General features: G+C 41.0%; 2 protein-coding genes across 2 annotated transcripts; one reads left to right on the plus strand and one right to left on the minus strand.

The window, feature by feature from the left end:
• Positions 1-448: 448 nt before the first annotated feature.
• Positions 449-8,288, minus strand: LOC311138990 (inositol polyphosphate 1-phosphatase-like). The gene is made up of 6 exons (XM_084173811.1): positions 7,948-8,288; positions 6,434-6,651; positions 6,208-6,268; positions 5,810-6,016; positions 3,763-3,931; positions 449-1,173 (listed from the first exon to the last, which is right to left on the minus strand). Exons 2-6 carry the CDS (start codon positions 6,635-6,637, stop codon positions 645-647), a joined length of 1,170 nt encoding a protein of 389 aa, XP_084029937.1. The 5' UTR covers positions 6,638-6,651; positions 7,948-8,288; the 3' UTR covers positions 449-644.
• A 3,797-nt stretch (positions 8,289-12,085) lies between these two features.
• On the plus strand, positions 12,086-13,131 carry LOC311138823 (protein S100-B-like; the record flags this gene model as incomplete). Its single annotated transcript, XM_084173632.1, has 2 exons — positions 12,086-12,214; positions 12,982-13,131. The coding sequence occupies 2 exons, from the start codon at positions 12,086-12,088 to the stop codon at positions 13,129-13,131; spliced, it is 279 nt and encodes a 92-aa protein (XP_084029758.1).
• Positions 13,132-13,648: the final 517 nt, after the last annotated feature.

Consider the following 13,648-nt stretch of genomic DNA (forward strand, 5'->3'; position numbering starts at 1 on the left):
GGCTTATTTGACTCTTCTCCACTATCGCCTCTCACACCATGTGCTTCTGTCAAAAGGGAGACACTTGGGATATTTACTAAACGTCTCCCTGTCTCACTACTTCACAACTTCAACTGGGTCATCAAGAGATCCTTAACCAATTAAAAGCAGGGTTATTTCCATTAGCCACATTTTTGTATGACAAAAAGCATGTTGTTTCATCTGTGCAGTGTGTGCTACTGTTTCATGAACCATGCCTGTTCCCGTTCTTACCTGTATCTTTCAATTCTCATTATCTTGCTTTGGAATATAAGTGGGATACTTAAAAAACAGCACTCAGGTCTTTCCTGAAGTTAGTTTTGATTTGCCACCAACACACTTCTTGACAATGAGAGAACTAGTAACTGTAAAGAGACGTTCCATTTAGGTGCAGCTTAATCTTTTACAAAACACCTTTAAACATAACAACTATTGTAGTTATAGTTTAATAACATGTTTACATTCCTTCATATTTACATTTGCAAATACATAGCTGTTAAAACATTACTTGGTCAGCATAGTCGATAGAAAAACACCACACCCCTCCAAAAATAGAATATTAAGCAGCACGACCCTATAAGCAACGATACTTCTACTTGTGCCCTTCACTATCATCTCCTCTTCCTTTAAAACTTGCCCTTCAGTTCCCCAATAACCCTATGGAGCATTTGACAGTCGAGATAGGCCACCAGGCCCCCCTGGTTGGCCCAGTGGTCCACCCCAGAGCTCTCTGTGTGGGGTTGGTGGTAGGTCAGTTCCCCCTGGTCCTGGTGCCCCCCCTCACAGTGGCTGGAGCCAGAGGAGCGGAGGCACTCTTTAAGGTCCACCATCCCCCCACCCAGTGCACGGAGCAGGGCATGGGGGCCGCAGGAGTCCCACTTGAAGGTGCTACTCTCTGAGAGGACGTAGACGTCAGCCAGGCCCAGGATCACACACAGGATCTTGTATCCGGCCCCCGAGGCGTACATCAGCCTGTCAGGCCCACACAGAGGGGCCAAAGCCTCTTTCACTGCCTGCTTCTCACTGGAGCTCATCACCACTGAGAGCCCTGGTCCTCCCGCTGCTGTCGTCTCTACAGGTCTATCTTTAGGTCTGAGCACCGAGCAGGCTTTGACGGTCCCACACGACACACCCCAGAAATGCTTCCCCTTCCAGCTGCAACAAATACGCACATCACACAAACGTCATTGACTAAGGCAGCTTTGTTGGTGAGAACTGAGCATTATTGAGTATGTTATTTCTGTGTCAGACAGGTTTAATTCTAATTCAATTGAAAATAAAAACTTTACAATACTTAAATTGGTAACAATTAGTTATTTGAATCGACTGAACTGAAATGGCATTGACCATAACCCAGGGGCCTAATTTATAACCGTTGAGTAAATTTCACACTAAATATCTGCGTGTGCGTAAGTAAAAAAAGATTGAGATTTATAAACTTGCGGCATGCCATACTTGCACATATTTCCCATTATAAATCAAAAGCGTCTGCTAAATGGCATATTATTATTATTATATTATAAATCAGACCTGTCGTAAACTGTGCACATCGTGAACAAGCATAATTCCGCCTGGAAAACACCCATCATTTACCTTTTTATGGTGACAATAACACCCTTATTTGCTGTTTGATTTTGAACTTTTGGAATTAGGCCACAGCATTTTCTAAAAGATAGAGCCATGGCAAATTAGATCAAATGTTCTCAGAGGTGTTGTCACAAAAAAAATTCTGTGACCCTAGACCTCTTCCCCCCAACCTAAATATGATGCATTTCCCGCGAATTCTGAAACATTGTCTATGCCCACTTAAGACATTTGAAATGACATGGTGAACTGTGCCCACTTAAGACATTTGAAATGACATGGTGAACTGTGCCCACTTAAGACATTTGAAATGACATGGTGAACTGTGCCCACTTAAGACATTTGAAATGACATGGTGTACTGTGCCCACTTAAGACATTTGAAATGACATGGTGAACTGTGCCCACTTAAGACATTTGAAATGACATGGTGAACTGTGCCCACTTAAGACATTTGAAATGACATGGTGAACTGTGCCCACTTAAGACATTTGAAATGACATGGTGAACTGTGCCCACTTAAGACATTTGAAATGACATGGTGAACTGTGCCCACTTAAGACATTTGAAATGACATGGTGAACTGTGCCCACTTAAGACATTTGAAATGACATGGTGAACTGTGCCCACTTAAGACATTTGAAATGACATGGTGAACTGTCAATCCTACTGTTACGTTCTAATTTTAACCGCGCTCCGGATCGGATCATATAGAGCAAAACACTTGAAATAGCTTATTTATTTACTACTGTGAAGTAGGTCCAATTAAATGAAAGAACTAATTGTATGCTAATTTGTTGAATACGCTACTTTGGGAGTTTGAAACCATCAGTCAGAAAAGGTGAGGAATTTATGATGATCATGGAAATAAAATAATCAGGAAATAGATTCCTATTACTATATATTTTTTAGATTGCAAAGATAAAATAAATAGATTTTCGCTCCTCACTAACGGCAAATGATTGCATATTGTTGTTATATTTTCCTGTTTTTTTTTTTTTAATGAATAAGCGAGTCATCATATCCCCCATTTCCACAAAATACTACTTGCTTGCAATGCAATACTTCAACCACCAGAAATTGTGCACACTCATGGTCTAAAGTTTGCAGGAAATTAAGCACATTCTCACGTCAAGTAACATTTTTATAAATACCAACTTTTGCGTGAAAACTGGCGACTGCACGTTTTGGGGTATATTTTGTACGTACGCAGCATTTATAAATGAGGCCCCTGGTGTCAACACTGATTTGCTGTTCTGGTTCTATAGCAGGGGTCTCCAACCTTTTCTAGCATGAGACCTACCTTTTTTTTTTTTTTTTAGATGTGAGCTACAAAAATGTTTTATGCTTTCAAATAGGCACATTATTTTCTCTACCATGCAACTCATCCCCGGATCGTTGATGTTGATGTACAAGAGTTGTGTTTTCTGTCAATATACTGTACCTGGTAAAATAATGGTTGATAAACAGTATTTGGCATGACAGGCTCCATCAAATTAAATTCTGTTTTCTCTGTTTTATTTTTCCTGGTTTGGGACACTTAATATTACAATTATTCATAGAGCATCAACGAAAATGGATGTCCATGTCAATGCTTAAATCACATCAGAAGACAATTTCAAAAAAACTTTTTTTTTGTGTAATTCCCCATTAATTGCACATCTGGCAAGAGAGGAATGTGTCGATTTAGCAATGTTTCTGCTGTTAGGCCTACTGTCATGGCGGAGTTTATAAAACAATGGCCACCCAATTGATACAAACAAGTATGATTTATAGTTGTCAGATAAGCCTACTTTGCAGTTAACATTTCATTGAGAAGGTTTTTGGGGAAAGTCTTCTGTCTACCCACAAGACGGTCATTATTAGCATAGCTAACTGGCTATATACGGAGTGATTGACAAACATGCACACCAAACAGACAGACAGGGCCATATTGCTGGAAATTAATTGACAGATATTGTGTTACGTTTGGCTTTTTAAGCTAATAGTGGCTAACCAGGGGTGGGATAATGTCAATGTGGCTTTGATTGGATAGTAGCCGGGAGTTTTATGTTTATGACATTTTGCGATGGAAAAATGCATGTACTTTCAGAATTGATTGGCTGTGAGCTACTGGTAGCAAGTGATCTACCTGTTGGAGACCCCTGTTCTAGAGTCTCACCCTGTTGGGTCTTTGTGGTTGAAGGGCTGATTGATGACCCCCATGACGGGTTCCCCAGTTGCGCGGAGGTAAACCCCGATCAGAACCAGGGCACACTGCAGACCTGACGGACAGAGACGCCCCTCCTCCGCCGACTCCTCACGACCCTCAATGTATTGGCTGGTGGCATCTGAAGGACAACCAAACCGATAGGAACAACATACAGTGCCTTCGGAAAGTATTCAGACCCCTTGACTTTTTCCACATTTTGTTACGTTACAGCCTTATTCTAAAATGGTTAAATAAAAACATTTCCTCCGCAATCTACTCCCAATACTCCATAATGACAAAGCGAAAACAGGTTCTTAGAAATGTTTGCTAATAAAATTAAAATTGAAAACAGAAATACCTTATTTACATAAGTATTCAGGGCCTTTGCTATGAGACTCGAAATTGAGCTCTGGTGCATCCTGTTTCCATGGATCATCCTTGAGATGTTTCTACAACTTCATTGGAGTCCACCTGCGGTAAAATCAATTCATTCGACATGATTTGGAAAGGCACACACCTGTCTATATAAGGTCCCACAGTTGACAGTTCATGTCAGAGAAAAAACCAAGCCATGAGGTCGAAGGAATTGTCCGTAGAGCTCAGAGATAGGATTGTGTCGAGGCACAGATCTGGGGAAGGGTACCAAAAAATGTCTGCAGCATTGAAGGTCCCCAAGAACACAGTGGCCTCCATCATTCTTAAATGGAAGAAGTTTGGAACCACCAAGACTCTTCCTAGAGCTGGCCACCTGGCCAAATTGAGCAATCAGGGGAGAAGGCCCTTGGTCAGGGAGGTGACCAAGAACCCGATGGTCACTCTGACAGAGCTCTAGAGTTCCTCTGTGGAGATGGGAGAAACTTCCAGAAGGACAACCATCTTCTCTGCAGCACTCCAACAATCAGGCCTTTATGGTAGAGTGGCCAGACAGAAGCCACTCCTCAGTAAAAGGCACATGACAGCCCGCTTGGAGTTTGCCAAAAGGCACCTAAAGGACTCTCAGACCATGAGAAACAAGATTCTCTGGTCTGATGAAACCAAGATTGAACTCTTTAGCCTGAATGCCAAGTGTCACGTCTGGTGGAAACCTGGCACCATCCCTACGGTGAAGTATGGTGGTGGCAGCATCATGCTGTGGGGATGTTTTTCAGCGGCAGGGACTGGGAGACTAGTCAGGATCGAGGCAAAGATGAACTGAGCAAAGTACAGAGAGATCCTTGATGAAAACCTGCTCCAGAGTGCTCAGAACCTCAGACTGGGGCGAAGGTTCACCTTCCAACAGGACAATGACCCTAAGCACACAGCCAAGGCAATGCAGGAGTGGCTTCAGGACAAGTCTCTGAATGTCCTTGAGTGGCCTAGCCAGAGCCCGGACTTGAACCCGATCGAACATCTCTGGAGAGACCTGAAAATAGCTGTGCAGCAACGCTCCCCATCCAACCTGACAGAGCTTGAGAGGATCTGCAGAGAAGAATGGAAGAAACTCCCCAAATACAGGTGTGCCAAGCTTGTAGTGTCATTCCCACGAAGACTCTAGGCTATAATCGCTGCCAAAGGTGCTTAAACAAAGTACTGAGTAAAGGGTCTAAATACTTATGTAAATGTGATATTTCAGTTTTTATTTTTAATAAATTAGCAAAAATGTATAAAACCTGTTTTTGCTTTGTCATTATGGGGTATTGTGTGTAGATTGATAAGGGGAAAAAACAATTTAATCAATTTTAGAATAAGGCTGTAACCTAACAAAATATGGAAAAAGTCAAGGGGTCTGAATACTTTCCGAAGGCACTACGTATAATAATATGTGCCTTGCTTATAATTATAACAGTGTTAAAGGACAAGGAAAAATCTCTCCCTTGGCGTTGGTGTAGTAATTACACAATACACCATACATTACAATTGGATCTGCTCAGTGCTTACACATCCCTTCTAAACATTATCCATAATATCCATTCACGTATATATCTACGGAGATACAACAAATCTTGTTTTTAAATAGTGCCTCTAGGTCAGGTGTTACCGATGGGGTCGATCCAGATGCCCAGGTCAGAGGGGCTGAGGGGTATGTGGAGGTCGTCTGTCCCTGTGTCTGCGAGTGTGAGCTCAGCATCCTGGTGGATGGCACTTGCCAGGAGTGTCGCCGCCGTCTGGTCCCCGTCCAGCACCGTGGCCAGCAGCGCTGCTGTCTCCTTCTCCATCCCACACACTGTGACTATCACACTCTCCCCTGGGACGCACGCATGAATACACACACAGTCAACAGGTCCAGTGTTATTAAAAAGTAGATGTCATTGTATATGTTGCTCTTATACCCATGTTATGACACTGTTATTAGTCATGTACCAGCATTGTATTAACATGTTGTTACATAGTAATAGTACTAAGTGTTACTGAACTGTGGGTGTTGTTATTACTAACCTAGTCCATTCTCAAACTTGTTAGACTCCTCTCCTTGTATATGGTCAATCATTTCAGGAAACTAAGGTTAAACAGGATAAAACAAGTAGGGGGTTAAGATTGTCAAAAATATTTTATCATACCAGAGAGCGATATGCCACAAATCCTCCAGAGGCTTGCCTAAAAATATTTCAAACATGAAACAATCCTCATCATGATAACATGAGAAGTGTTTTGGTTCTTGTACCTGAGCTCCAACATCATGGCGGATCATCTCTTGGATTACCACATCAGCCAGGGTCTTGAAGTCTTGGACAAACTTCTTGTTCTTGTCCACCCCAGTCTTCTCCTGGACCAGCAACTGGAAAAGAGGGGCTTCTTTCCTGCACACGCGGGCCACGTTGGCCGCCTTCTCTGCCACACGCAGCAGCAGCTTCAGCAGATCAGCCATACTTGACACCTGACCTGAGAGATAGAAAGAGACAGAGAGAGAGATGGTCAACACCTTTAATACCTGTGTAGGCTAGCGGGGCCTTAGATAGTACCTTAGATATGGAGTCAGAGAGTTTCTGGTGGTTTGTTTCTCCCAACAAATTGTGCTGTGCGTGGCTAACCTAAGGGGTTACAAAATGTTATTGTGACCATCCAGATAAAAGAGACATTGTTTAGCCACAGCCTAGTGGGCCATAGCTTCTCTCAATGGGGAAAGGATCTTGAAGACGTCAAAGACTAACTCTGTAGAGGTTGTAAAGAAGCAATTGACTGAATTACCTGGGGAGGTATGCTCTGATATTTATAGTTCATGAATGTGTGTGTGTGTGTGTATGTGTGTGTGGCCTGCCTCTGGGTGCATGCCTAATTATAGCCTCTGAAATAATGAAACTAGGACATCTCTACGTAAGTGAGAGCAAAGGAAAAGAATGACCCCCATTTAATAGCCTGCATGCACTCTCTATCCATATGCAAATTGCAAAGAAGTCCAGTAGCCTAAAACTGATCTTTCTGGTTCCTCCTTATTGTCAAAGTGAAATGTATGGCATCTGGGCAGGTTGAGCCAGCTGTGTGGTTGCCCCATTGGACACGTGATATTTAAAAAAAACTGAATACAGCCAAAGTTTTACTCTGGTTATAGTCCTGCAAACACTTTTTTTTAAAGACAAAATATTAACATTTGAATATGATATTGTCATTCTATAAGAGTTAAATTGATTACAGTCTTCTTCAAATATGAGAGTTCACTGTCAAGAATAGGCTACTGACACAGGGAAAACAATATTTTAATGCCACTTGAATACCGAAGTGACTTTTTCGTAGCAGGTTAGGAGAACTTGCAGCAGGTTAGGAAATTAACATAGCAGGTTAGGAGACTGAGGTTAAGGTTAGGAAAAGAGTTAGGGGAAATGCTTTCCTAACCTGCTACGTAAATCACTTTTTATCGAAGTGGCGTGAAAGGGGTGTGTCTCATTGATACAGAGAACAGTCTCACAGAACAGGAAAGCAAGCACGACCAGGCATATAAATACTAATTCTTTTAAATTCAAATATTGCGGTCAATCCATCCAGAATATGGGCTACTCTACGTACGCATATTTCACGCACTGTAGTTAATTACGGTAGTGAAAAAAACCTTGCCCACTCGCCACTTGAGTAGGCCATTTGAGCAACATGGATCTAGAAATGAAGACAACGTGTTTATATAAACAAGCTATCAACAGTGAATGCTACCTTATATAAAAACATTGTAACTTATTTTAATCTTACCGGGAAAGGTTCCGGCTGATTCGTATTAGGGTGTTTTCTCGTCTAGCGCCCTTCAAAGCTGACCTGTCACGATCCAATCTGCTTAATGTTTCCTGTGTCAATGCAGGCTGAGGATGTTTCGGAATGGGCGTGATGCGTGTATGCTAGTCTACAGTCCGCTACAATAAAACAAATAGCCTACGGGCGACAATTCAATTTCGGCGATCTCAATTCCCTACTTCAGGGACGTAGTTTCCTGTTCTTGTTTGATTACGTCGCTGCAGATGTTTTCGCGTATCGGAAGGGCGGACGGAGGTGATTTTCCACTGAGCTCGCGAAGGCTTTTCCAGCGCAGCGGACGTGGGCGGAGGTTACAATAATGTAGTACTGTAGCCTGCCACCCTACCAGTGTGTAGAGTTGTATGCTGCCTGCTGCAATGTGTCGACACCTACTACATTAGGTTAGCTACAATGTAACAACTTCAACTGCACCAGTTCTAGACCTAGACCATACGCCCTATTAAGTAGGCCTATTAATTTCTAATTAAAAACGATTCTACATCCCTCAATACATGTATCTTTACATAGAAAGGTAAAGGGAGAAGACAGCTATGCAACACAGCATTGAAAGTGTTGAATAAAATCCTATTCTCCCCATCAGCACATCAACTCTATATACTCAATCCAAGGCAGAGGTGACCTAAACAAATATAATCCTATGTGCATTTGTCATTTGATATGAACACAACAGTAAGAGAATCCCAGTAAGTAACACAATTGAAGAGGAAATAGTTTTAGTGGTGCCCTACTGCCTCTCTATTACCACCAGAAGCATCCATTATCATGCTGCAAACATCAACCATTACTGTAGAAGGTCTGTATGGAGACTGGAGTCCCAAATAGCAAGCTATTCCCTTTACAGTGCAATACTTTTGATCAGGGCCAATATGACCAAAGCCCATAAAAGTAGTGCACTATAAAGAGAATATGGTGCCGTTTGGGACATAATCGCTGTCTGGCTGACTGATAGGAGCTTTCATGTGATTGATCAATACAGTTTAGCTGTTCAGACCACTGAGAGACAAGGCTGAAAACACACAACCACTGGACAATGGCTATGTTCCAAATTACTTATTCCCTACAGTGCCTTCAGAAAATATTCACACCCCTTGACTTCTTCCACATTTTGTTTTGTTACAAAGTGCGATTAAAAATGATTTAATTGTCATTTTTTGGTCAACGATCTACACAAAATACTGTGTAATGTCAAAGTGGAAGAAAAATTATAACATTTGTAAAACATTTATGAAAAATAAAACACTAATACATGTTAGAATCACCTTTGGCAGCGATTACAGCTTTGAGTCTTTCTGGGTAAGTCTCTAAGAGCTTTGCACACATGGATTGTGCAACATTTGCTCATTATTCTTTTCAAATTCTTCAAGCTCTGTCAAATTGGTTGTTGATCATCGCTAGACAACCATTTTCAGGTCTTGCCATAGATTTTCAAGTAGATTTAAGTCAAAACTGTAACTCGGCCACTCATGAACATTCACTGTCTTCTTGGTAAGCAACTCCAGTGTAGATCTGGCCTTGTGTTTTAGGTTATTGTCCTGCTGAAAGCTGAATTCATCTCCCAGTGTCTGGTGGAAAGCAGACTGAATCAGGTTTTCCTCTAGGATTATGCCTGTGCTTAGCTCCATTCCGTTTATTTTTATCCTGAAAAACTCCCCAGTCCTTAACGATTACAACATTTACATTTACATTTACGTCATTTAGCAGACGCTCTTATCCAGAGCGACTTACAACCATACCCATCACATGATGCAGCCACCACAATGCTTGAAAATATGGAGAGTTGTACTTAGTAATCTGTTGTATTGGATTTGCCCCAAACATAACACTTTGTATTCAGGACAAACATTTTTTTGCATTATTTCTTTAGTGCCTTGTTGCAAACAGGATGCATATTTTGGAATATTTGTTATTCTGCACAGGCTTCCTTCTTTTCAATCTGTCAATTAGGTTAGTATTGTGGAGTAACTACAATGTTGTTGATCCATCTTCAGTTTTCTCTTATCACAGCCATTAAACTCTGTAACTGTTTTAAAGTCACCATTGGCCTCATGGTGAAGTCCCTGAGCGGTTTCCTTCATCTCCGGCAACTGAGTTAGGAAGGAAGCCTGTATCTTTGTAGTGACTGATACACCATCCAAAGTGTAATTAATAACTTACCATGCTCAAAGGGATATTCAATGTCTTATTTTTTTTACCATCTACCAATAGGTCCCATTCTTTGCGAGGCATTGGACGTCTTCCCTGGTCTTTGTGGTTGAATCTGTGTTTGAAATTCACTGCTCAACTGAGGGACCTTACAGATAATTGTATGTGTGGGTTACAGAGATGAAGTAGTCATTCAAAAAGAAAGTTAAACATTATTATTGCACACAGAGTGAGTCCATACAATTTATTATATGACTTGTTAAGCAAATGTTTACTCCTGAACTTATTTATGCTTGCCATAACAAACGGGTTGAATACTTATTGACTCAAGACATTTCAGCTTTTCATTTTTAAATGAATAATTCCACTTTGACAGTATGGGGTATTGTGTATAGGCCAGTGACCAAAAATCTCAATGTAATCCATTTTAAAATTTAACACAACAAAATGTGGAAAAATTAAAGGGCTGTGAATACTTTCTGAAGGCACTGTATATAGTGCACTACTTTTGACCAGATCCCTATGGGCCTTGGTCAAAAGAAGTGCACTATAAAAGGAATATGATGCCGTTTGGGACAGTGCCAAGGAGTGTCTCAGCCTTAGAGCATCAGTTTGTCATTAGCCTGCCAAGCCTCACAATACAGCGAAAACTGGGTGGGTTCTGTCTTCAAATGCAGGTAATATAATAAAGCAAATAATTGAGCAATAATTATTGCATTTGCGTGGAATTGTTTGTGTAGATAATTGAGGAAAAAATTGTCTTTCTGTAGTTATTTATGTCACTCTATGGTTAGATGTTCTGAATGAGCTTTTTTCCCCATTTATAAGACGATAAGGCGAACACAATGTAGACCTATTTGAGCATTGAGTTTAGCTAAGGAGCGATGAGCAATATGAAAGCACGTACAATGAAATCATAGGCTATAATACTATACAGTTCTAAATATGCCTCATAAGATTGGCGATGTTCCTAATCTTATAGAGAGTGTCTAAGAAACATGTACAAAAAAAATAGAAATAAATAGAAAGGTATTTGAATTATCACTTTCTATTTAATTCCAATTTGCTTGAATAATTTTGAAATGGAGATTGTTTTGTTGATATATGGGTAGCCTATAGTAATTGTATCAACCAAAACTCTGAACATACAAAGTCCTTTAAAGGTCCAAAACTCCATCCCACCAAAACAGGCTGAAATTTCAGGCAGTCTTTTCAAACAGCGCTTACACTAAAAGTGCATTATCATAATTTTCACAATTTCACAGTATTACTCCAACCTCATAGTGTGGAAATATACACTGAGTGTTTAAAACATTAGGAACACCTGCTCTTTCCATGACAGACTAATCAGGTGAAAGTTATGATCCCTTATTGATGTCACCTATTAAATTCAATTAAATCACTGTAGATGAATGGGAGGAGACAGGTTAAAGAAGGATTTTTAAGCCTTGAGACAATTGAGACATTGATTGTGTGTGTGCCATTCAGAGGGCGAATGGGCAAGACAAAATATTTAAGTGCCTTTGAACGGGGTATGAGTGTGTCAAAAACTGCAATGCTGCTGGGTTTTTCACGCTCAACAGTTTCCCGTGTGTATCAAGAATGGTCCACCACCGAAAGGACATGCAGGCAACTTGACACAACTGTGGGAAGCACTGTAGTCAACATGGGGAATCCTTTCTACACCTTGTAGAGTCCATTCCCCGATGAATTGAGGCTGTTCTGAGAGCAAAAGGGGGTGCAGCTCAGTATTAGGAAGGTGTTCCTAATGTTTTGTACTGTATAAAACACAGGAAAATCAAATTTTTGACTGCACTGGGCCTTTTAAACATAGATTTGAAAGGTGATTTAGGCTTGCTGTGTCTGTGTTCTGTGCCTGGAATGTTCTATATGTAATTCTATGGTTCTGTGTCCCTGACAGAGAACTGATCAGAGCATGTCAGAGCTAGAGAGTTCCATGATCGCCATCATCCATGTGTTCCATAAATACTCGGGCCACAAGTGCAAGTTGAAGAAGGCAGAGCTCAAAGAGCTTATCAATAATGAGATGAGTCACTTCATCACTGTGAGTCACTCTCTGTCTGTATCTCAAATGGCACCCTACACTCTTAGAAAAAAAGGAGCTATCTAGAACCTAAAAGGATTCTTCAGCTGTCCCCATCTAGGAGAACCCTTTGAAGAACCCTTTTTGGTTCCAGGTAGAAAGAACCCTTTTGGGTTCCATGTAGAACCCTTTTCATAGAGGGTTCTACATGGAACCCAAAAGGGTTATTTCTACCTGGAACCAAAAAGGGTTCTACCTGGCACCAAAAAGTGTTCTCCTACGGGGACAGCCGAATAACCTTTTTTCTACGAGTGTATTCCCTATACAGTGCACTACTTTTGACCAGAGCCCTACAGGCCCTGGACAAGAGTAGTGCACTATAATAGGGAATAGGGTGCCATTTGGGACAGACCCTCTGTTTGTCCTCTGAGTATATTACTACGTACGACAACACTATCTATCATTTAAATTCATCTGAAGTGTGTCATCATGGTGTTATACCACTGGCCTACATCCAATTAGAAAAAGAGGAATCGTTTTTTAGCCTTCTGTATGAATAAAAAATGATACAATAAGGAATTATATTAAACAGCTGATTGCAATGATTTAGATTATTATTCTATGATTATTAGATTATTACGCTTTACTTAAAGCCTGCAGGTGAATGCTTTATTACTTGTTATAAGCATGTATGGGCCTATAGAACATTTTTAACTCACATAACCTGACACAAATTCTAATCAGACACAGATTACCCTTCACAGTTGACTGTTCTTGTCTCTTTTAAGAATATCCAAGATAAGGAGACTCTGGATGAGCTGTTTGCAGATCTGGACCAGAACAGAGACCTGGAGATCGACTTCCAAGAGTTCATCGTGCTGATCGCCATGGTGACGTCAACGTGCCATGATCTCTTCAGCACGTTTCACCACCATTAGTGACACAATGTAAACATTTTACATTACATTTTAGTCATTTAGCAGACGCTCTTATCCAGAGCGACTTACAGTTAGTGAGTACATACATTATTTTTTTATTTTTCATACTGGCCCCCCGTGGGAATCAAACCCACAACCCTGGCGTTGCAAACGCCATGCTCTACCAACTGAGCTACATCCCTGCCGGCCATTCCCTCCCCTACCCTGGATGACGCTGGGCCAATTGTGTGCCGCCCCATGGGTCTCCCGGTCGCGGCCGGCTACGACAGAGCCTGGAATCAAACTAGGATCTCTAGTGGCACACCTTAGACCACTGCGCCACTCGGGAGGATAAAGGGGAAGACTTGAGCGAGTGACCGTGTGTCTGTGTGTGACCAGCAAAACATGCATACATACTGTGTAACCCTCTCACATAAAGATCATGATGATAAAACTACTTTGTTTACATTATATTGATTTTATTATTGTATAATAGTTGTGTATATAAAATCTAACAAATCAATGACAACAATACATA

Source organism: Coregonus lavaretus, assembly GCF_964263955.1.
Source record: "Coregonus lavaretus genome assembly, chromosome: 12".
NCBI classification, from domain to species: Eukaryota; Metazoa; Chordata; class Actinopteri; order Salmoniformes; family Salmonidae; genus Coregonus; species Coregonus lavaretus.

What these genes read in the sequence shown, in the direction of transcription:
- LOC311138990 (XM_084173811.1), bottom strand. Translation starts at nt 6,637, where the DNA reads ATGGCTGATCTGCTGAAGCTGCTGCTGCGTGTGGCAGAGAAGGCGGCC. An exon ending in CAAGTTTGAGAATGGACTAG is followed by an intron (nt 6,017 to 6,207) that starts GTTAGTAATAAC and finishes CGTGCGTCCCAG; the next exon opens with GGGAGAGTGTGATAGTCACA. An exon ending in CATCTGGATCGACCCCATCG is followed by an intron (nt 3,932 to 5,809) that starts GTAACACCTGAC and finishes GTTGTCCTTCAG; the next exon opens with ATGCCACCAGCCAATACATT.